This window comes from Camelus bactrianus, chromosome 10 (genome assembly GCF_048773025.1).
Source record: "Camelus bactrianus isolate YW-2024 breed Bactrian camel chromosome 10, ASM4877302v1, whole genome shotgun sequence".
In the NCBI taxonomy this organism is placed as follows: Eukaryota; Metazoa; Chordata; class Mammalia; order Artiodactyla; family Camelidae; genus Camelus; species Camelus bactrianus.
The window spans coordinates 7,864,915-7,887,597 of NC_133548.1; the positions used below are offsets into that span (position 1 = coordinate 7,864,915).

Sequence of the window (22,683 nt, forward strand, 5' to 3'; positions counted from 1 at the left end):
ATATGAGCCAAAGGCAGCAGGAGCTTGGCAATCTCCAAGTCCTCAAAATTTGGAATGGAATCTAGCATCTACATGAGAATTTGGGCCCTTTACCTCCTGAAGTCAAACCTGGGAGTCCTATGGCCTAGTCTGAGCTCAGCTCTGCCTATCCCTCTTGGTGCACCTATCCCTCTTCCTTACTGGGATGGAGACATGTGGTTAAGAGTACAGATGCAGAGACAAACTGCCAGGGTTCAAATCCTGAATCGGCCACTTACTCAACACTTAACTTTATTAATATCAACATCGTTCTTCAGAGGGAGATGAGACTATTACAAAGGAGGAAGGAAATCATTTAAAAGATGACCAGTGTTGGGGGGATCCCACACATCGGTGCCAGGAGATGGTCTAGTGGGTGCCAAGAGAGCTAGGTTCTAGTTCTGGCTCCCCCACTAACTAGAGTTAGTTTCCTTATCTGTAAAGTGGCAATAAAATATTCCTTATTTCACATTAGTTAGATGACAGAACACACGTAAAATGCCTTATCCAATGCTCGTTAAAGAACAACCATGACTGCCATTATTTTTAGTTCCTAAGTACTACAAAGCCTGTCTACAAAGCAGAAGTCTCACTGTCAACAAGACTTCTCTATCTCAGTCGAGCCCGCCTAAGTCAGCTGCAGCCCAGCTGGAGGCTGACAAGAGATGCTATGGGCCCTCCCCGTGGGGAGAGGTCCAGGCTGCACATCAGCTACCTGGCCTACACCAGCACCTTTAGCCTTCACGGGAAGGAGGGAATGCAACAGGGAAGCTGTGAAGGGCTAGTTCCAAGCCAGGTATCCAGGACAGTCAAAGAGAAAGTTCTGCTTGCCTAGGACCCAGAGAAGCAGGTAACCCTTGCTGGTGCATGCGCCTTGATCCCCTGCTCTAAAAGTCACCCACTCCCCTTTCAGGACCAGACTACCCAACTCTCAGGACTCAAAGCACACAGTCCTTCTTTACTCCCTTCGCCTCTTCTATGTTGTGAGATATTTCCCATGGCAGGGATGTGGGACAGGGTGAGGAGAGCCCACGGGGAGGAAGCAAAGGATAAAGTCTCCAGTAGAAAATGTTTCTTCGACCACGGCCCCACACGAGGCAACTTCTTTGAAGGCTGAAGAGGAGGTAAGTGGGTGGGTGGCTATTATGGAGAGAGTCCCTTCTGTGGTTCTGACTAGGCCCATGTAGCCGGGACCCAGATCTCACCAATGGGGTGGGGCACTGAGAACTAACTGCCCTTCTGAGCCAACTAAACAGGATCTGGCCACAGCCATGCTCCCCCTAATCTCCACCCTCCTTGCACACAGTACGATCTGGAACACCAGTCAAACCCAAAACTCTGGCTGACATCACACCATAATAGCAGGCCCCAAAGGTCTGAGGAAGTCTGTTGAAAGTAGACACCATGGCTCTCAGGCAGTCTTCAGAAAGAACAAGAGGTCACCCTGAGAGGCAGTATTTGGAACTAATAGGCAGAACTCACAGGTTACTAAGCAGGCCTGATTTGGAAGTAGGGTCTAAACAGCTTTGGGGTCTTCAACAGAGAGGGAGGAGAGAAAGCAGGACATGAGGATGAATAAAGAAAAGAGTCTTATATCCAGTGGGCCCTTCCACCTGGATCTCAGAACTTGGCCTAGGCGCGCTGCCAGGTTCGCCCGGAAGACAGCCTCCACCCCAAGAGGCCCGGCGCTGACTCAGGTAGGCAGGGCCCCCTCCCTAATGCTGGAGGCTCCGACCAACTGTTCTCCCCTAGAAAAGCTCGTGCTTCGGGGCTCTGTACTCAGGGTTGGCTGCGAGTGTCCTGAGACTTCCCCAGAGTTAGGAAGGGGCCAAGCTGGGAGGGGTGACAGGCAGGTACTCCTTGGCCAGAGGCAAAGTGAGCCTGGGCACTGTGGAATGGAGGAAGTCTCTTGGCCACTAGCTCTGGCGGCCACCCCAGATCCGCCTCCCCTCACTGTAGCACCAGTGTGCCCTCCCTGGGCCTCTGCCGGTCACCAGCCCCTTCCTTTCACTCTGGTTGGGCCTGCTGACTCAATCTGAGGGGACAATCTTCTCTGGGTATTTGTCCTTTCTTTCTCAGTCGATGCCTCTTCCCAGGAATCTGACTGCCCTGAGCTAGTGCCTGGCTCCATTTAGCAATTCTTCAAAGATCCTGTGTTTGGGATGGGAGGGATGGAAGAGGAGGGGGCAATTTCACAGCAGAAAAGGGGAAAACATACCCGGCTGGAGAAAGGGACAAGGACTATCAGCGACTTCCATTCAGCAGAGCCCACAGCAGAACCTGTCAGGCAGCGAGGGCAAAGTACAGAGGCCGAGAAGAGCCAGGCCCAGGGCGGGGGCTGCCAGCTCCGTCAGCCACCCTTACTCAGCTGAAGCGGGCGACACCTTCCACCACCTCCTCAGTGAAAAGTAGCGAAGCAGCCAGGCCGAGCGGCTCCTGTCTGGGAACCTGGACTGTGTCGCAACCGAAACCACCACTAGCAGAGCCCCAGCTTGGCAAGGAGAGCAACGGGGACACAGCCCCGCGGCTTCTTGCGGGCCAGGGCCTGGTAGCCAGGAAATGCATGCAGTTCCAGGACACTACCCAGGAGCAAGGTGGGAGGAAAGGGGCAGGAGGGGAAAGGGAAGGAAGGGAGACAGAAAGAGAAAGAGGCGGGTTTAGATCAACTTCCTTCTCCCTTCCCCTCCCCCTCCCCGGAAGTGGGCTGCCCCACCCTCCCCAAGGTGCTTTGCTGTGTAACAGCTGGGAGAGGGTGAGGAGGAGACTTACTCCAGCTCAGGCTGTCATAAAGTCCTTATCTCACCTGCAGCAGGTGGGACCTGGGTAGGGGCTCAAATCGGCGGGAGGAGTATGTGTGAATCAGACCCAGAGAACGGCAGTAAGCCACCCATCGAGAACATGGATAGGGGAAGGGTGAGCAGAAGCCAGCCATCCAACAGTGGCAGATGGACCTCCTACCTCACAGAAAACTGTTAACCTGAGAAAAATGCATATTCCACTTATACCCAAAATATTTGGGACATAATATCAGGAGGTTCAGGGACCCTGTGAAGCCCCTTAGTTCTACATTAAGAAACTTTGCCACTGATAATGAGATGTTTAATCCTAAATTTTGCCCAAAGGCTGGGGAACAAACTAAATGTCCCTCTAAATCCCTTCCAGCCCTGATTCTGGGAGTCTGTCTCTAGGTTCCCACCACCTCCAAGTTTCCAACCCTGCCCACCCGCCTCCAATTGCTTTCTTTAAGGACTCAGGGCCTGGGGGCAGGAGGTAGCCATTCCTCACACCTTCCTGCTGCCTAGGCAACTGCTGACCTTGGTGCAAACTGGAGCCCTCCCAGTCTGTGTCCAGTGTTCTGGTCACGGCCTTTCTTCCGGCTCCCAGATCTACTTCACATTCACTCCACCACTCTAGGCTAGGACCTTTCCCATTAAGCAACTCTTTAATAATCTCATTGCCGAGAGGCCAAAAACCCCTCTAGGGAAGGGCAAAACCTCCACTGTGCCCTCACAGCACCTGAGTACAGACTGGGAGAGCACTCTACTCAGTGTTTACCTTATGTACGAATCCTGGTCAACAGAGGCGACATTTCTGCTACTACTTTCTGCTGGTATGTATTTCCTATGTGCTCCACATCATAGACCTATGGGGTAGGTAGCATCTTCATTTTACAGATAAGAAATTTAAGGACAGAAGTTAAGAGACTTGCCCAAGGTCCCGTAGGCTTCCAGTGCAGAGCCGGGACTGGAGCCCAGTGCTCTCACGCCCACTTCAGCACTCTGCTGTTCCTCATGGTCCCCTGTACCAGCTTCTCTTTAACCCTTCTTGATACTTATTCTGCTCTTATTTCCCACAAAGAAGGCTGAGTCTTTGGTTCTTCCTCCACAGACTGGGAAGAGGGGAAAGATGTGAAGACTCAGGAAAAGTACCTGGGACAAGAGGAATGTCAATATCTGGTTAAGGCCCAGGGGGAGGTGCTGGTTTAAAGACCTATCCAGGTGACCCACAGCAACCCCTCCACTCACTCCTTCCCAAAGGGGGCCCTGATCTCAGTGGAAGAAGTCAGGCTTTATTCTGGACCCCGGGCTCAGTCCTGCCCCTTCACTCAGAAGCCAGAGCAGGATCAAATGGCTTCATTTTCCAGTCCCCAGGATTTTGCATTGTAACAAGATTGTTTCTTAAACCTTATTTGTGGGAGGCAGTAAGGGGTTTTGTAAACTGAGGAAGTATCAAGCACTGACCTCAGAGAGGCTGGGGAGAGAGAGGGTAGGACTGAGATGAAAAGTCACGTGACAAATCGCTAGTTTTTTAACCCTTCCTCCTTCACTGAATCCAGAAACCTTTTCTGCATCCTTTGATCCTGAGCAACTGTCACTTTCAACAGCCAAGAGTCAGTAGACCAGTGAAGCATTCTGGGTAGGAGAGTTCTGATAAAGCTGTAGAAAGCACCGACCAGTGGAGAGGCTGGGTGTACCCCCACCTCTGAAATTAACTGTGATGGCTCCACCTGGGGACCCCCACAACCCCTTAATACTCTGTTGTAGAGGGGAGGGTGGGGCTGTATAAAACTGCCAAGGGGCTGCTCCCTTTTTCCAGCCAGAGTAGGTGCCTCCCTGACAAAGGAGGCCAACAGAGCCTGTGACTGAAGCAAAGCCAAAAGCAAGGTGGTTCACTGCCCTCCAGCTCTCTGAGCTGCAAGTCTCACCCCAAGGCAGGGAGTGCACCGCAGCCTGGGCCATGTGAGGAGCCTGCACACCTCAGAAGCAGCCACACCAGAGCCAGCGCCTGCCTGCGGAGACCAGCAGGCAAGAACTGACCTGGAGTGAGAGACGAACTGAGCCACATCCAGCTCGACCCTTCATGCATGAAGCCGCAGTGCAAGGAGCACCCCTCACATCTCCTGTCTTCTGAGCCACTTGAAATGCTGGGCTCCTCTTAAAACATGGTGGATTCTACTGAGCAACTGGGGCTTCAGAAGCTTTCGCACTTCATCTCTGAGAATCTGCTCACCGGGCCTGTCTCTATCTCGTCCCCAATGACTGCTGCCCGTTTCAGCAAACCTTCATCGAGTGCTCACCTCTGGAGTCCACTGCAAAGCTCAGAGAGATCTGGTTTCTGCCTTGTAGAAACTGAGAGGAGGGGCGCTGTACACCAGACTCACGACGTATCTCTGCTTACTTATTAGGGAGGCAGTACAGCTCAGCAGAGCTCTGGAGGCAGCCAGACCCTGTGGGAACTCTGCCTTCGCTCCTTACCAGCTCACTGAACACCAGCCAGATCACTTGACATCTCTAGGTCTCAGTTTCCTCACCCGGGACACAAGGATACTAGCTGTTCCCACTTCACAGGATTAGTGTGAAGATGAAATGAGAAAATCCACGCTAGCGTTGACCATGGTGCCTGCCTGGTGCACAGTAAGGTCTCAACAATGTTTTCTGTGATCTCTATGTTCAGGTAGGAACCTTTGTTTCCCAGCTACAAGGGTTCTCTGAGCCCTAAGAAGAGCTACAATCTCTAAGAAGATGACCACAAGTACCAGTGTAGCAAAGCTGGTATTCCTTCCAGAATGAGAAAAAGTCCAATTCCTATCACGGCTGGGCTGTCAGACAAAAAGAACCCTCCTTCCTAACACAAAACCACTCCTGCCCAGAGAAGTGCGTGAATGAGAAGGCAGCCATGCCTCTGCCCTCTGAGTAGCCCAGAGGAGGAGGAAGGTGTACTGCTCTTCTTTTCTCATCAGTTCCTTAACTCCTTCCTCTCAAAAAAGGTCCAAGGAACAGCCGACATACCAGGACCACATGGTGCCAAGGGCCGGGGGAAGCTCACATTGCCAGCCTTGCACTCCATTTGGCTCCTCCCGTACCAGTGGGTTATGGTAACCATGGAGACCAACAAGTTCCTCCATATCACAGGAGAGCCAGCCTGCCAGCAGCCCAGGGCTCTGGGGGAGGCAGAAGGCAGCCTGCAGCAGAAAGGTTTGGCTCACTTCACAGAGGATTGTGGGGAGCTGATGGAGACTAACCAGTGCAGCTGAGGTGCCTGGGCCTCCCTCTAGCTTCCTTTTCTTTGCCTAGTAGTTTGTTATCAGCACGCTGTCTGGCTGTATGTGGTGCGATAATGATGGGCGTCATTCTGGAGTCAGACAGACCTGTGGTGGGACCCCGGCTGCCATGCAGGGAACAGACTGGAACTGTGGTATGAAGAGCTACACAGACACAGACACACTTAAAGTCAGGCTCCAATATCATATAATGCCTTCTTTGAAGTGATCCATGTAAGTAAACCCTCTCATCCCTTGTTTATCCCAAATCTTTTGTTCTAATAGTTATCCGGGCACCTTTCTAGCTGACAGTGATCTCTCCGTTCTCTGACTCTCACAGCATCCCATCTGTACCCATCCAGCTCTTCTGACTTTGTGCCTCTACACCCTAACCCCCTTGAGCTCTGAGAGGTCAGAGGTCACCTTCATATGCCCTTAGTGCCCACATCTAGCTGCCCCATGTTATAAGTCTTACAGAATAAAAATGGTACAACTTTTTGACCTTAGTTTCCCACACTCCTGCACCAGTAGATAAGCAAGGGGAAAGGAAGGAAGATCAAAATCTCTTGCCACGAGACTCCTTTCCTCTTTTTCAAGGCATTTATCATCCTTTAAAGTTGGCTGGTTACTCCCTGTCCTTCCCACTAGACTACACCACAAAGGAAGGGACTCTGGTCTGTCTGGTTCATGACCCACAACAATGCCTACAGTACAGAGCAGAAGTATTCAATAAGGTACTGAACGAATAAATGTGTACGGATGAATAAACAGGAAAACATGTTGGGGCATCTTCATGATGGTCTCTGGGATCCACACCAATAACCTGTATCAGTATACTCTGCAGACAACGTCCAAGGGGACTGTGGGCCACGAGATCCCCTCTCCCAAGGATGGATGACTTCTCTGGAGCATTAGTTCCACCAACAAGCTTTCACTAAGGTCATGATAAGGCCCTTGGTGTTCTCGTCTCTCACAAAGCTCAAGGCAAAGATGGTCACCAAGGTGAACAGGAGACAGACTCAGAATACAGGCACAGTCGAGGACCAGCAGGGCTCCCCCACCTATCCCTAGCTCCCCTCAATCAAACACAAGCCCTCCTTTCATCACAGAGGGGGAAGCCTCTCCTGAAACTTCCTGCTGCCCAACAACCACCAGGCCCTCCCACTTCAGGCAGTTCTGTCTGCCTCTCCACATTCAATCCCGCTACTGCTTTGCTATCAGAACCATTGTGCCTTGCTGTGACAATGCAATGCAGCGCGAGCCATTCTAAGAGCTACTGATTTGGGGAAGTGACAGTGACTTTAGGAGACATTTACTTAACTGTTTGCCACACTGAGAGCTCTGCTTTAATATTTCCTCCTTGAATCAATGTACTGATTGCAAGGCCCTGTCAACCCTAGAGAGCCAAAAAAAATTCACCCAGACACACCTGCCTCCTGCCCTGCTGCACAAATCAGCATTTCCCCCCTGCCTCCCACCCCTCCCCAAACTGCCTCCCATTACAGAAAAGCAGAGGAACTAAAAACGGCAGCTGGGGAGCTCAGTTGACTCACCCAGCATAATCATCTCCTCCCAGAATCTCCCATCTTCTCCTGGGGTTTTTGCCAACACAAAGTAAAAAAGAAGCACGAGATCTTTGGGGAAAAAAAAACAAAAAACAAAAAACAAAAAACCCCACACAACTCTCTCAGCATTTATGCAACAGCCTTTCTACCTGGGTGCAGATTTAACTCTTTGACTCTGCCCTTTCCAGTGGGGTTTCCTTAAAACATTTTCATGCTGAAGCTGGAAGACAGGCCTTCTGGGTCCTACCTGGTTACAGCTCTACACTGGAAGGTGCTAAACAAGACATGTGCCTCTTTCCACTGCACCTTCCTCTGGAAGTGCAAAAACTACTGCCTTCCCTACTCTAGCTTCAAAGAGGGAGCTGAAGAAGGAGGAGGAAATACTAGAAAAAAACACTGGGACAGTTTGCTGCCCCAGAAGTCACCATGGCCAGAGGTTAGGTCTCAAGCAGGTAAAGAAGTAATGGAAACCAGCTAAGGCTGTCACCACCACTCTCAGAACTTGTCCCCACCTGGCCAGGCTGCAATGTGGCTGCTCCATTTAAGTGACCATTAAAATCCAAGTGGCTGCTCTTTGCATGAGCAAAACCCCATTGGGCTGTTCCTGCTCACAGGCAGAGGTGTTATCTTCCTCCTAGAACAGATGGTGAAAAACCCAATCAGGTGAGGGCACATGTGCCGTGGAATGGAGGGCACCCCGTTTCTGGTGCTACCTGACAATGGGTCAAATCAGCCAAGATTGAGAATTCAGTCTCACCTATTCCCAAAACAATCCTAGGAGCTGAGTACAGCTGTCTAGCAAACTTTCAGGGTAGGAAGTAAGGTTGGGGGTGTCTGCATCTGCGTGTGTGTGTCTTTGTCATTGGGGATCTAGAAGGACAACTTACTTTTGGGATAGATGGTGTTATAACTACAAAATAATGAGAACACTTCCACAAGGCACATGCAAATCTGCTGTAGTATTTTAGTAAAAAAATCCCCAATTTACCAAAAGTTCCATTCTTAGAAGGAACTATTTTTCCTTAGAAACATGTTACAAATGGTGGCTGTGTTCTCAGCCCAGCCCTTCAGGGCCCACCGTCGTATTTGAAGTAGTCTATTAACCATACTTAACATTTAAATCAGAACTCAGAACAAGAAAATAGAATTCAGTTTTCCAACATGGGATCCAGGAATGTATCTTTGCTCTCCAAGGAGTGTGGGCAATAGAAACCAGGGCTCCCTAACCTTCAAACTGGGGGTGATGGCTTGAAATAAGAGGACTTGAGTTGGGGGAGGGGAGCTTCAAAGTTATTGGAGTGACTGGGTAGGAGAGAGAGTCTCAGGAGATATGAAGCCAGGTGAGGTGAGGAATGAGGCTGGAGAGGAATTCTGAATGGGTGCTGCCTTAAAGGAGGGGCTAATTAAGGTAGGCCAGGTAGAACTTTCAGAAAGAGAGAAGGGAGCCTGGGACAGTCCCTTGACATATCAGGGGCAAACACTCTTTAGAACTGTCTTCGCTGCTTGGTAACTGATGTACCAAGATGTACCTCCTTTCTACCTCCGGGGCCAAGGGCAGAGATTGCTGAATCCTGTTACTAAGTAGCCATGACCTGGGCAGGTGCTTTGGCTAGCCTGTCAGATAAACGGAGGAGGGCTCGTGTGTCAGAAGTTGGGCAGAGAAGATTGGAAAGCACAGTCTTCTCAGTGGAACTGCGTACATGCAGCTTTGGACTTTAGGCCTAGGCTGCCTTTCAAGCCAAACACTATTCATTTTCTGGTGGCAATGACAGTTCTACCCCAGGGTGCCCTAGCTGTTTGTGTGTGTGGCCTAAGAGCAGAGCATGGTAAATGAGATGATAGCCATTTTCCGTGGTAAGCGCCTTCTTAAAAAGTACTTTTATACTAACTCATCTTTTCAGAGAGTCTAAGAAAGAGTCTAACGGTACTAGTTTCCAAGAGAAGGGAGTGGTCCAGAAATGGCCAGTTTAGTCCTGGCCAAGGTGGCAGGGAGACATGGGTTCAGGCTTCATTGTTGGAGGTTCTGAGCTTCCTAACATCTGTGATACGAACCTGGGAGCATGGCTCTCTGGTGCAGATTGGCTCATGTACAAATGGAAGTCCTCAGGAACTAGAATCACCAATTAACAGGTGGTGTTGGGGAGGAAGGCATCCACTTTGGGGCTCTGTTGGATGCACTATTACACATACCGCAGACCAGGAGAATGCTGGTTGTTTTGAAGGAGGCAAACAGACAAGTCTCTAGCTCTCCACCTCCAAATTCACTCAGAGAGGGCAGAGAGGAAAGGATGGCTACAAAAGAAATACAGATCCGCCTCAACAAATCCTGAAGGGCAGCTCTAATTGCCAACAGGCACAGTGGCTTAAATAAAGACCTGAAGATTGAGAGGGAAAACCCACCCAGGATGCCTGGGATCAGAAGAATCTGGCTGGGCAGCAGCAGGCCACTGCTCCCCCTCCTGTTGTTCTGTCTGGTCCACACGACCACCAAGGACAAAAACAAAGAGCCCACAGGCAAAAAGGGATTCCTACCAAGAGAAAAGAAGGTGTAAAGTCAGAAATTACTGAATATCCAACACTGTCCAAAACACTTGGAACAATGTCTGTCATATACTAAATGCTCATGACACTCTATTATTACTAAAATTCCATATGCTTTCCCAACTTATTCTGTAGGTTACCAGAAAGAGATGGCTTTTGGCTTTAACTTCCTTACCCAATGCTTACCGCAAATGCTCTATTCTCCAAAAAGATCTTTTCGAATTGGCCTAGGAGACCACTAGAGTGGAAGATGAAGTTCTGGTCATCTATTTGCACAGCTCCGACTTGGACGTGGGTTTCTGGCAGAGCCAGAAAAGGCTCCAGCAGCTCAACTGTTTTCTCCCTTCCATAAAAGGCCACTCTACTTGCCCCTGATAAAAAGCACTTTAAACACACATATCCCACCCTAGGAAAATGCAGAGTACACACCAAGCTCCTGAGATACACAATGCGAGCAGTCTTGCCAAGATTTTCAGAATTGGAAACTCTGAAAATTAATAGTCACAAGGGGAAATGTGACTGGTATTTAAGAAACACACACACACAGTGTGGCTAGAGTCCCTGATTGTTATGTATGGAAAAGCACTGCCTCTTCAGTAGTGAGATGAGGGAAACCTGGAGTGGGGGGAGCAGGGGTGAGTGGTGGTGAAAACCGAGCCGCCCTCTCAGCTCCTGAGTGTCTCTGGTTTAGAGACTCAGCCTCCTGTGGCAGCCAAGCTCCGACCACCAGCTGTCCTTCATACAACATAACAAGATCACTATTTGGGAAGATGGGATTCTCAGTGTGGGGTTTTGTAGCCCATGAACTGGCAGGCATCTGTCTCAGGGGCAGTTTCCTAAAACAGCTGCATGTCCTGGGCCCCTGCAGACAGGATTTGAGATACAGAAGAAAGATAAATGAGATACCACAAGTAGGAAATCAGGGATAATAAAGGAAAGAAGGAATGACACTGTGTAGCTGTCTTTTTCTCACTCCTGTCCCATGGGAGCTGACTTTTCCTACCTGGCCTTCACTGAGGAATCACATACACCCTCATCTACCTTCCTTGGCAGACCCAGGCTTCCTCCTGGCATCTCCACCTCTTCACCCTGACAGCTCTACCACATCAAGTGACTGTGGTATCTGAAGTTGATGCTAGTTACCCCATGAAGAGATAACCAAGGTCATGTGAGCTGGCTGGACACGTTCTGCTGCACTTGTTTATAGGCAAGAGGATTAAAACAACCTGTCAGGGGAGGGAAGGGGGCAAACCCTGTACACAGGGCAAGCACTGGAACACAGCATAGAGGCCTCCAGCCAAGAAATCTTTTGCTCAAATATAAAGCAGAAATCTCTCACCAAACGCCAAACCAGCCAACTATGCCAAATACCACTTATGATCCAGTGACCTTGAGGCACTGTTCCATTTTTCCAAAGTTCTTTGTATGAAAGGTTTGGGGTTTTTTTGGGGGGGTTAGGAAGACTCAAGGGATGAGCAATACAGAACTCCATTAAGAGCCCCTAATTAAATTAATACCCGAGCAAAGGCCTTCTGTCTCATGAAGAAATGTATGTGGTGTAGGGCTAAAGAAAAAGAGATATTTCCAGGGTACTTTTGCATAAAGAAAGCACTCAGTTCTCAAATGCCTAAATGCCCAATCAGAAGTCAAACTACCAAAACAGAACTTCTTATGACCATTTCTTGCCCTACTCAAAGTCAGAACTGGGAGACCAATTAAGTACAGCTCCAGGGCAGAGGGGCTCAGGCAGCAGGGAGTCCGGACCTCTTCTCTAACCAGAAAGTAAACCTGACAATGGTATCACTAGCCACCAGACACGAAAGGAAGGCAGAAGGCGGTCAGCACCTGAGCCTGTGGCCCTGTGGCTCCAGGCTGTCTGGGCTCTCCACAGGGAGACCGCAGAAATTGGCCCCTGGCTTCCCGAAATTAGATTCTTTCTCCCCTGCTCTTCCACGAAACCATTTGTCACAGCCCCTAAATAACCAATCCTCCCCTCTTAACAGGCCTCCTCCCATCTGGTCCCTGCGTTAGGCACTCAAGCCTTAGTAGCAAGAGGATGTTTCCATTTGGGTGCTGCCTTGGCTGACTGGAGAGGGTGGCAGGAGAGAACTAGGGTGGCGCCTGTTCTCTAGCCAGAGGGAGAACTCGAAACACCTGCTGGCATCCTGTGTTCCCTCTCCAATTTCCCCTTTCTAGCCAAGGAGCAGCTACTCCTTTCCAAAACTTCTACCCACAGTCCTGCTGAGGTCAGAGATGCACCCATCCTATGAGAAGTGAAGGCAGTAAGTCCAGCTTAAGAGCTAAGGAACCTGGCTTAGGGAAGAAAGGGATATTGTGCTGCAAGGGATTCCAAGAATAAACTCTCCAAACCACCCACAAGCTCTTTGGAAGAGCAGGGGTATTTGGGAGAGCTTTCCATTTCCCTACGTATTAGACAAGAGCGTGGCCTCAGGCAGATACACACCTGGCTGGGTCACCATCTCCCCTAAGTCTCCCCAACACCAGAATGAGTCCATACCTACCACCGAGGACCAGCCCGAGATGGTAATGTGCTCCAGAATTCACATACTCACACATCCATTAATTTTCCTCCAGATCGCTGCTGTCATGCAGAGCAGTGAAGCGGCTGAGTCCCGCTCTGAGCCCCTGAGCAGGTCACTCCAGTTTGCTTGGTGTGTGTCGGGGGGGGGGGGGGGAGGAGGAGGAGGAAGGGAGATTATGATTCTCTATTTTCAAGCCCTGCCCCTAAAACCAGGGAGGGAAGCAGCTGGGTTCCCGTTGCAGGAGAGCTCCTATCTCTGGGCACTACAGAGCCAACCAGCTGCACAAGAACTCTGGGAAACACACACATCGAACATGCTGCTGGGAAAAGGAGGGGAACCCAACCCGGGGAGAAGTGGGTTGGTCTCCTGCCAAGAACTCTGAATGGTACTCCTATCAGAGCTAGAACATAACAGGAGGTAAGCAGGTTTATGGTCTCTGGGGAAAGGCAGGAGGGGAAACAGTAAAAGCTGGACTAGCATGGGAACAAAACTTGCTCCCTGGCAAGAGAGGGGACAGCCCAGCTGTCTGCCAAGCAACATCCACATGTAGTCAGAAGTGAAACGCTATCCCGTTAAACGCCTTTCAGAGGTAGACAGTCCACACTCTTAACCTTAGGTCAGTTTTTACATGCTTTACTGGCTATGCCCTGAACCCTGCAGTTTGGAGCATGGTCATTTCTGTGACCCTGTAAGTTAAGGTCTGCCACTCAAGCACTTGTGCCTCTGACTTCCAATGACAGGAGGGAAGGGGGCCTCTGGCTGGCTGTTGTACAGGGTAGAGCAGAAGCCACAGATGATGGCCCCTCCCACAGAGAGGGAGTGCTCCTCCTTCGCCAGGGCAGAGCCCAAGGCTGCCACAGAGAGGTGCTGTTTAGCGACAGAACTGTCTGTCAGAAGAGGCAGGAGAAATGGCCACCAGGTACTTCCTCTTTCTCACCAACGGCTACCATCAGCCACCATAGGCTGCCTCTGAAAAGCCTGCAAAATCTCTAACAGCAGCAATGGCCTGTGAATCACTCCTATATTAGAAGAGGAAAATTGGTCCTGACCCCTAGGCCAGAAGAAGCCCCACAGTGTCCTTAGCCAGCTCTGCTCCAAAGCTAAAACCAGTCCCACCCGCCAGGACTGAAACCTCAGACAGCCTACTCTCCACCCACACCCACACACAGAAAAACCAGTCCCTCTTACTCTACAACATGTGCAGGGACACCAATAGTCATCTCAACAGGGGACCCAGTCCTGGGAACAGGAAGTGATGGATTCATACACAAAGCGCCCCTTACACACACGATACATACACACACACATACATATATATGTATCCATACATACGTATACACACCTATATGCATATAGATGTAAAATTGATTTTCAGACCTATATAGATTCTGGATTTTTCCTTCCACTGCATAATGAGCTGACTGGCTCCATTTCCCTGCCTGCAGCTCCAGCTGAGCCCTCATTCTTTCCTTGAGTCTCACTTGGTCCCATTTTCCTTCCTGGTTAGCCTCAGCTCAAGACATCACGTCCTCAAGATAGTTTTCCCTGCTCCATCTCTCTGACTTCACAGAGTCCCTGACATCTCACTCCAGGTATCCCACGATCAGCCTTCTTGCACTGGGACTTCACTGCTTGCTGAACGGCCTATTTCCTCCACAGCTCTAGGAAGCTGTCTTGTTCACCACTGTACAGGACTGGGAGTGACCTGAGGGAAATTTCCAGGGTTGAAGTCACCTCTGTGTCCTGGCACCTAACAGGCTTTCAAGAAATGCTTTCCTAATTCATGAGGGAAAGTCAGGGTCAGGGTCTTCCTGCTTTTCTTGGAGTGACTCTGCCCAATAGCTCTTAGCACAACTCTGCTCCATGTGGCTGCTTCAACCTGGACCAGGGCTAGAACGCTGGTGCCCAGTGTTTTAAATCCATCCCCTGGGGCCTTCTGGCGCCTCTACGGATGCAGTCTCTGGCAGGATTTCAAAACTCATGGCTGGTGTGTGGAGCTGGGGCCTACCGCCCTTCCACTCATCCTTTCCCAGTCTCCCCTCTGCCATGAGGTCTGCAGGTAGCCGCCACACAGGCCTTCTAAGCAACAGGACTGACTGAAGTGGAAGCAATGGGGGGGTACAGTGCGAAGTCCCCAAGAGAGTGAGTCTAGATGCAGCTCCATCCAAACAAGTTACATATTCTGAGCAAGTCATTCACCCCCTTGGGACTTGTGTTTCCCTACTTGTACAATGAGGGACTGGAGATGAGCTCTGAGGGTCTGTCCTACATGGATGAGAGGGCTCTCAGTGCTTCTGTGCTCAAAAGCCTTCCTGCCCCGTCCCTGAGACCACAGCAGGAAGTGGGCATGATCTGTACATCCTGAAGACCACACCCTGACCTCACCTTACACCAAGTCAATCTGCCTAAAAGTCTGGCTCCATAAGTAAACCTCGCCTAACATGTCTTGGACACTAGGCTCACACATTAGGAAACCTCTTCTGCCTAGGGCTGAGAAAATTAAAGTTAAGCTAGGTGACAACTCGGACTTAGAAACATTGCAACCCTGAACTCAGTGTGCCCTAGGGAAGAATCCTCTCCCTTTCTAGACTTAATTTAGCCACAATTTATAAGCTTCTCACCACTCCCAGCCTCTCTGCATACCTTGAATATGGCCACAAGGGTGCAGGGAAAAGTACTGTGACACACAGTCTACTTCCAGAGGCCTAGGGCTCTGCAGCCTCAGTCTGAGCATCCTGGAATAGGCACAGCCCCAGGTAGGGTAGGGGACACATCCAGTGCCCAGCACCCGCCCCCACCTGCAGCATGACTCCCTATCAGCTTGGCTCCTTCGATAGCTCCCACCATGGTAGCCGATCCACGAGGAGAAACCGACTTGGCAAAGCCCAGCCAGCACCAGTTTCAGTCTCCCTGCCCAGAGTGGGGGTAGGGGGAGGCACGTCCAAGCGGACCAGTCCAACAGGTCTTTTTTCCACCACCCTACATAGCTGGTGCCTTCTGCACTGGTTCAAAAACAGGAGACTCAAAAGTCAGTTGACACTTTCACAACCTGAGTCATGGAAGACCAAGGAATCAAGAAAATAGAAAATGGTCACCTTTCTCACCCTTGCCTTACCCACAATGGCTCTGGAAAACCTGGTCCCTGATCTCCCAGCTCTTGGTCAATTCAGAAAAGCAACTGATCTCCCCTGAGACGCTCAAAGAAAAATCTGGGTCCTCATCATCACCAGGCGCCGAGGTGGTGTGAAATCAGTCCTTCCTGCGCTATGTTCCTGATCTTTTCTCCCACTATAAATAACTCTAGCCTTCTGATACAGACCACATGGTCTCTCCAACTCTGGACAAAATTCCCAATACTCAGTGCACCTCTATTCACCCATTGCAAAAGAGGGAAAGATGAGGCCAATTTAACCAAAAGCAACAACATAGCCAGAGGTGCTGTGTGTCAGGAGCAAGAACAGAACTCAGCAAAACCAGGAGAGCTTGGCTTTTTGGCTCTGGTCCCTGCTTTGGGAAGCCAGACAGGGCTTCCTCAGCAGTGTACTCTCCTCTTGCGGTTCCATCTCTGAGCGCTTAACACAATCCAGTAATAGGGTGAAACACCCCCCTGAAAAAGTTGTTCTTTTTAGTCATTATTGAACCTATTAAGACACTGATTACAGCTCGTAACTTACATGGCCAAAAATTGACTAGACAGATACACAAATCAATATGGACGCACCTCCCCAAGGGTGGTTGCAAGTAAAGAATAATACCCATGTTATAATTTTTCTTATTTTTTTATTTCACACATAATTCATTGAGAGATGGTCATGTGTAAAGCACTCTAACAGACTTTGTGGAAGGAAGGGATATAGGGAAGGATAAAATATAGCCCAGTCTTCAAAAAAGTTGACTATCTAGTAGGAGAGAGACGTACAAGTCACACAACCCAACAAAGGACCAAACCCAGGAACTAAAGTTACAGTCGACCTATTCCCTCCATGCACTGTAACTCTGTAGCTTTTGTTATTTTTCAGAGGAACCACAGGCTGAGAGATTTGAAGATCCCAGGTCTCACTTCAAGCTAGGATCATGAGTTCTCCTGGGATCTGTCTACACCCTGAGACTTCAATGAATGGGGATGCCCACCCACTGAGGGCACCATAGTGAGAGTCGTGAGATGCTGGTATAAGAGGAAGTCAATGCCAGGAGACTCATTGCCGAGTTAATCATCTAGCCTTCCTCGTCTCATCCCCAACTAGAAACCGGAGACAGGCCCAATATACAAGCAAAGATGATACAGGAAGGGCTTAATCACAAAGTCAAAAAAGTTGCTCAGGACTAGGGTCATGGAAATGAAGTCAGAAAAAGCCCCTAGCATTAGAACAGAAGAGAGTGCTCTCAGGGAAGATCTGGAAGGGATTCTTAAAGCTCTGCACCTAGAGCCCCGTAACTCAGTGCTGGCTGTGACTACAGAGGCACGTTTTTTTATTTTTCCTTTTCTTTCCCAATTATTGGTTGTCAAGCCTGGTCTCCCTCATCAGTTCCATTCAATCAGTGCTACAGCTCGGTGCACACCAACACCAGTTCTTAAACTGTACCCGTACTCAGCAGCCTACCGGCAATGTCAGAGCTCTTCTGGAAAGTTGTAGGAAGGAATGAGTACTCATTCCTGAAAGTATATGGAAAGAAATAAAATTCCCTAGACAAACAGAAGATTCTATGCCATCTAAAAAAAAAAAAGTTAATTCAGGGACTGGGGATAAAGATTAAGTCCCCTGTCCTCCTCCGTTGGGGTAAAAACAATTCTGAAGGTAATTCTTCTTAAAAATGGTAAAGCTGGTGAGGCTTGGTCCAAATCACCTCAAAAGAAAATCATTTCTTGAAATTAAAAAAAAAAAAAAAAGTAGGTAAAGGGGAATGGAAACTGGTTTAAAACCTTTCCTACAGTAGATAGCAGATTAGCTACACAAGACTTTTCTGGAATGTTAACCATGCAGAATTTTATAATGTAAAGCATTCAAAATGTGAAACTGGGAGCTCTGCACCTAAACATTTATTAATGAGAAAAATCCTCACACCATAATCATAATGAAGGCTTAACATCAGTGTCTGACATTCTGTCATTAAGGGATCGGTTTTAACAGTGTGGATTTGGCAGTTTGCCCTATCGGCTGTTTCACAAGCAGTTTCTGTGGTTTCAAAAAAGGCAGGGTATTTGCTTTTAAACACTATCTTAAAAATATATTTCAGAATAGGGTCCAACCATTTCATGACAGAAGGAAGGAATGAAAACCAAACCAAATAAAGGAATCTGTGCTACCAGACAGAAAGGGAGCACACCAGAGGTGCAGGTGAGGAAAAGATATTGTTTGCCACCTGCGCCAAAATGGCAAGCAAAGCCAACTGAGTGCTTCTTATAACCAAGTTAGAAAATAAGGACACAGAAATGGCACTAAAGACAAGAGATTAATAAAGGGAAATCCCTATATAGATCTTCATCTCTCTAAAACAACCTTACCTGGCTCAAATCTGTTTTGTTTAAATACAAAACAAAACAACCCAAAAGTTCCACGCCAAGGCAAGGACTGTCATCTTATCAATTAGCAGCCACACCTTGCTGCCAGCATGATGTGGTAATTAAGGTAGAGATTTTTCTCCCTGGGAATACAAGTACAGAAGGGCAGAGCCCCTGTGGACCTAACCCATTATGACAGCCTTTTCATTAGCAAGAAAACACTGCCAGGCACTCTCCAAGGAAGCAGTGGCCCGCATCACTGAAGAACACCTGTGTGTGAACAGCAGCCACCTCTGTTGAGAGACAAATGTGCTGGAGATGGGAATTGGGGAGGGGAGAACCACTCATTAAGAAATCCAACAGGTTATGTTTCTCAAAGTAATTTATGTGGACCTTGGTTTTTCCATCATTACAAAAAAAGGGATTCTACGGTAATTTAGAATTGGCACATAACCATGCCTTAGAATCATGTTTGAACACAAATACAATCATATAGTTGAACTCCCTCTCTCTTCCTGGTAGGGCAGCAAGAAGGGTGCCAGGGGATAAGTGATGCCTGAATTGAGGGCAGCAGCTCGCCCCTGTACCCTTGACCCACGCTAGCATCTTAAAATCAGCTCAAAATTTCAGAATTTCGCTAATAAAAATCAAAACCTGTAACAGAATAAAAGAGACAGTGTGAGACAAGCAAGTAAATCAAACTCGTAAACTCAAGTTAAATGAAATTCCACAGAAGTACACACTGCAGTCACTCTAAGAAACACCTCCAGATGTCTAGGAAGACCACATGCATAGCTATGGGGACTGGCTTCAGGGGAGAGAAGTGAACCAGAAGACTGACAAATGGAAACAGGAAATACTGGCATATTCCACAAGCAATGGGATAAAGAGACACAGCAGGATGGCCAGAGTTCAGCTCCCAGGATTGAACTGGCAAGTTCCAAACACACACAGAGGCCTCGCACTACCAGGTACGGTGCTCAGTGTCCTTGACGGTCAAGGCTAAAAGCAAGTAGCCTGGGGCCCCTGTGTGCGTATAAGTGGCACATAAAGGACTGTAAAAAGAAAATGTTAGTTTCATAAGGATAAAATGTACAAACTTAAGATCCACATACAAAAGTTTTCTTTTTGGGGGGTGGGGAGAGGAGTGCATTTCATGGGTGCCACTCAGCAGGACGGTCAAATCTAAGAATCCAAACTGTCCTGTGCTGTGAGATCCTTACAATTTTAGGTCTCAAGATTCTGGTTTTTCTAAAAGAGTTCTTGAAATTTCAGAAGACGAGGAGAGATGAAGAGGATTAAATAATAAGGTTAAAAAAATGTTTCCCATAGCTCCTGTACAGAGCTGTAAAGACCAAGGAGAGAAATCCAGAGAGCAGCATCCTGCCACCTTCAGAACAGGCCACAGTGGGCAGAAACCAACTGGGGCAGAGAGACCACGCACAACTCTAAAGCCAACCTGAAGTAAGTTTTGCCCCACACTGATGGGGACCTAATGCTTAGGGATCTGTCTTCTACCATTTGAAGCCAGAGCCAAAGTGTCTCACCAAAAAAGTTTTGTTTTGACACCAATACACACTCTGGACCACATGGGTTTGTTACCTTAAGTTACTCAACATTTCTGGGTCTCTGTTTCCTCATCTGTAAAGTGGGGAAAATAATAAGACCTGCTCTCTCACAAAGATTATAAATAGGTTAATCAATATAAAACAGCTGATTAAATAAGTGTCCAGGACAAAGTAAGTGCTCAGTAAATGCTATTATTATGTCTACAGCTGAAGACACTAGCCTCAGGGCAAACTGTGCCCCGTGAGAATGGGTGAGGGCACTGTCTACGTGTCAGTACTCAGTCCATTGCCTTTAAGAATTTCCCAACCACTTGGAACAGAGTAATGTACTCAGAGGGCCATCCAGGAGGCACCGTTACTGAGTCACTGCCTTAGCTAACAGAATGAACAAATCTCCTTTGAAAGCAAAAGTCTATCAGGCCAGTGGCTGAAGAGACAAAAAAGCACATCAAGCTCAATTCTGGAATTGAAATGAAAGCCGCATGTGTATCTGAAAAGAAATATGCTTTGTGTAAAAAGCAGAGGATTATGAGACTTGCTGAGTGATGGGAAATGGAGCTATAATCCCACAAGTCTATATGTAGACTCAAACTGATATAAAGTAAGTACCTGATTAGTTTTTTTTAATGATTCCACCAAGAATTGATTCTGAGCAAGTGAGATGAATGTAAAAAGATTTGCTTAAATCTAGTCCAAAGTGACTATTAGGAGGCCCAAAGGTCTATTATTAGTGGTACTAAGAGAAGCTTTTAAAAGTTAGAGGTGCTACGTTAACTGGAGAATGAATACAAGCAAAAGAACAAGGATGAAAATAAGGTAGTTTAGAAATAGTATCAACTATATCTCTTAAAGATTCATCATTACAAACACACACCAAATCCTCTTACCTCTAAAGGAGAAAATAAAGTTCACCTACATAAATGTGGGATTTGGCAGGCATGTTTCACTAAGAAACAAGGCTAACAAAGAGTTAAGTACTGAAAAAATAGGAACAAAGTGTGTAGGCTCTGCAGGCACTCTGGGAACAGACTGTTGGGTGTTCTGGCCTTAGGAAGTGCCTGGAGCCTATCAGCCTTCAGCTATTGTAGGCACCAAGGTTTTTCAAGGATAGAGGCTAAACAAGCTTTACAGTTTTCAAATCTGGAGTTGATAGCCAAATGATTTTTTTTTAATGGAGGGGTGGGGAGGCCAACGCTCTGTATTAGAAGGAGGAAACAAGACAACTTTGCTTAAAGTCCCTCAGGTCACACTGAGAACCAGAGTCCTCAGCTAGATCACTGCAAACCAAGGCAGCAAGTGCCTTCCTGCAGTCCAGCCAGGACTCTGGGAATTGCAAAACAAAGGCTCATTATGAGGTCATAGCAAGTAACCAGCCAATCAAGGACAGGGATGATCAACCCCATATTTCTCTACAAAAGCATTTCTCACACTTCTGCGTGGAAACCCTTGACACTCTTAGTTATTAAAGATGTCAAATAGCTTTTGTTTATGTGGGTTACAGTTACTATATTATAATGAAAACTGAGAACATGTTAAACTATTAATTCATTTAAAATATTTTTACTAAACCCATTATAACTATGTCTTAATAAGTATATTTTCCAACATATCAATGTAATACATATCATCAAAGTAACATCCAAGTTAATTTTCAAAATGGAATTAAAGCTACAGCATGGATGAATCTTGAAAACATTATGCTAAGGGAAATGAGCCAGACACAAAAGGATGAATACTGTATGATGGCACTTATATGAGGTACTCAGAACAAGCAAATTCAGAGAGAAAGAAAGTAGAATAGAGGTTACCAAAGGCTGGGGGAGGGGGAGATGGGGAATTATTGTTTTAACTGATACAGAGCTTCTGTTTGGGATGATGAAACAGTTCTAGAAATAGCAGTGATGGTTATACAACACTATGAATATATTTAATGTCACTAGACTAGACACTTAAAGATTATCAAAATGTAAATTTTATGTTATGTGTATTTGACCACAATGAAAAAATACAATTAAAGCACAAAACCATGAGAAAATTTCAGACTACCATAACTGAGGAACATTATATAAAAAAGCTAACCAGCATTCTTCAAAATTGTGAATGTCAGGAAAGACATGGAAAGACTAAGAAATGGTAGACTTGAGACTATGATGGACATATGACAACTAAATGCACTGTGGGATCCTGTACTGGGTCCTAAACAGAAAAAGCACATTAGTGGAAAAACTGATGGAATCTAAATAAGTTCTGTACTTTGGTTAACAGTATGATGCCAAGACTAATTCTTAGTTTTGATACACGGTCTATGATTATATAAGATGTTTACATACAGGGAAGCTGGATGAAGAACGTACAGGAACTTTTTGGACTATTTTTGCAACTCTTCCAAGTTTAAAATTACCTCAAAATTTAAAAAAATTAAATTTAACTGCTTAAAAAAACTCACAAGGTCAATGTTGTGTATTCAAAAAGGAAACTTTGGTCAAAGTCCCTCCGGTCACTAAGAAGCAGCTTCCTCAGCTAGAACGACAGCAAACTGAGGCAGCAAGTGCCTTCCTGAGGCCCAGCCAGGACTAAATAAGGCCTACGAATTGCAAAAACAAAGATTTTTTTTAATGAAATTACCATGAAATCGACCAAACAAAGCCAAGGAGAATTAACCCAAGTTTTGTCTACAATTGTGATTCTTACAATTGTTGGTTTCAGAAAGCTTTTGCACTATTAAAAATAACTGAGTCCCCCCAAAGCTTCTGTTTATGTGGATTATATCTATCAATATTTACTATATTAGAAATTAATGAGAAAATGTTTAAATATGTATCCATTCACTTAAAAGAACATTAATAAAGCCATTACATGTAAACATGTTACTTTTTTTAATGAAAGAACTATACTTTCCAAACCACTT

The 22,683-nt window shown here is 47.2% G+C and overlaps 1 protein-coding gene across 14 annotated transcripts in view; it reads right to left on the bottom strand.

Moving 5' to 3' along the window:
- The window catches only part of MARK2 (microtubule affinity regulating kinase 2), a 52,191-nt gene that overhangs the window by 17,310 nt on the left and 12,198 nt on the right, over positions 1-22,683 (bottom strand). Inside the window, exon 1 of one of the 14 annotated variants that reach the window (XM_074371834.1) lies at positions 12,738-12,867. The exons of 11 other annotated variants lie outside the window; for them this stretch is intronic. In XM_074371834.1, coding sequence (XP_074227935.1) covers positions 12,738-12,773 — 36 coding nt within the window. In that variant the 5' untranslated portion in view covers positions 12,774-12,867. Of the gene's footprint in view, positions 1-2,236; positions 2,657-8,135; positions 8,258-12,737; positions 12,868-22,683 lie in introns of those variants that run through there. 2 more of the 14 variants (XM_074371836.1, XM_074371835.1) reach the window with 2 other exon arrangements.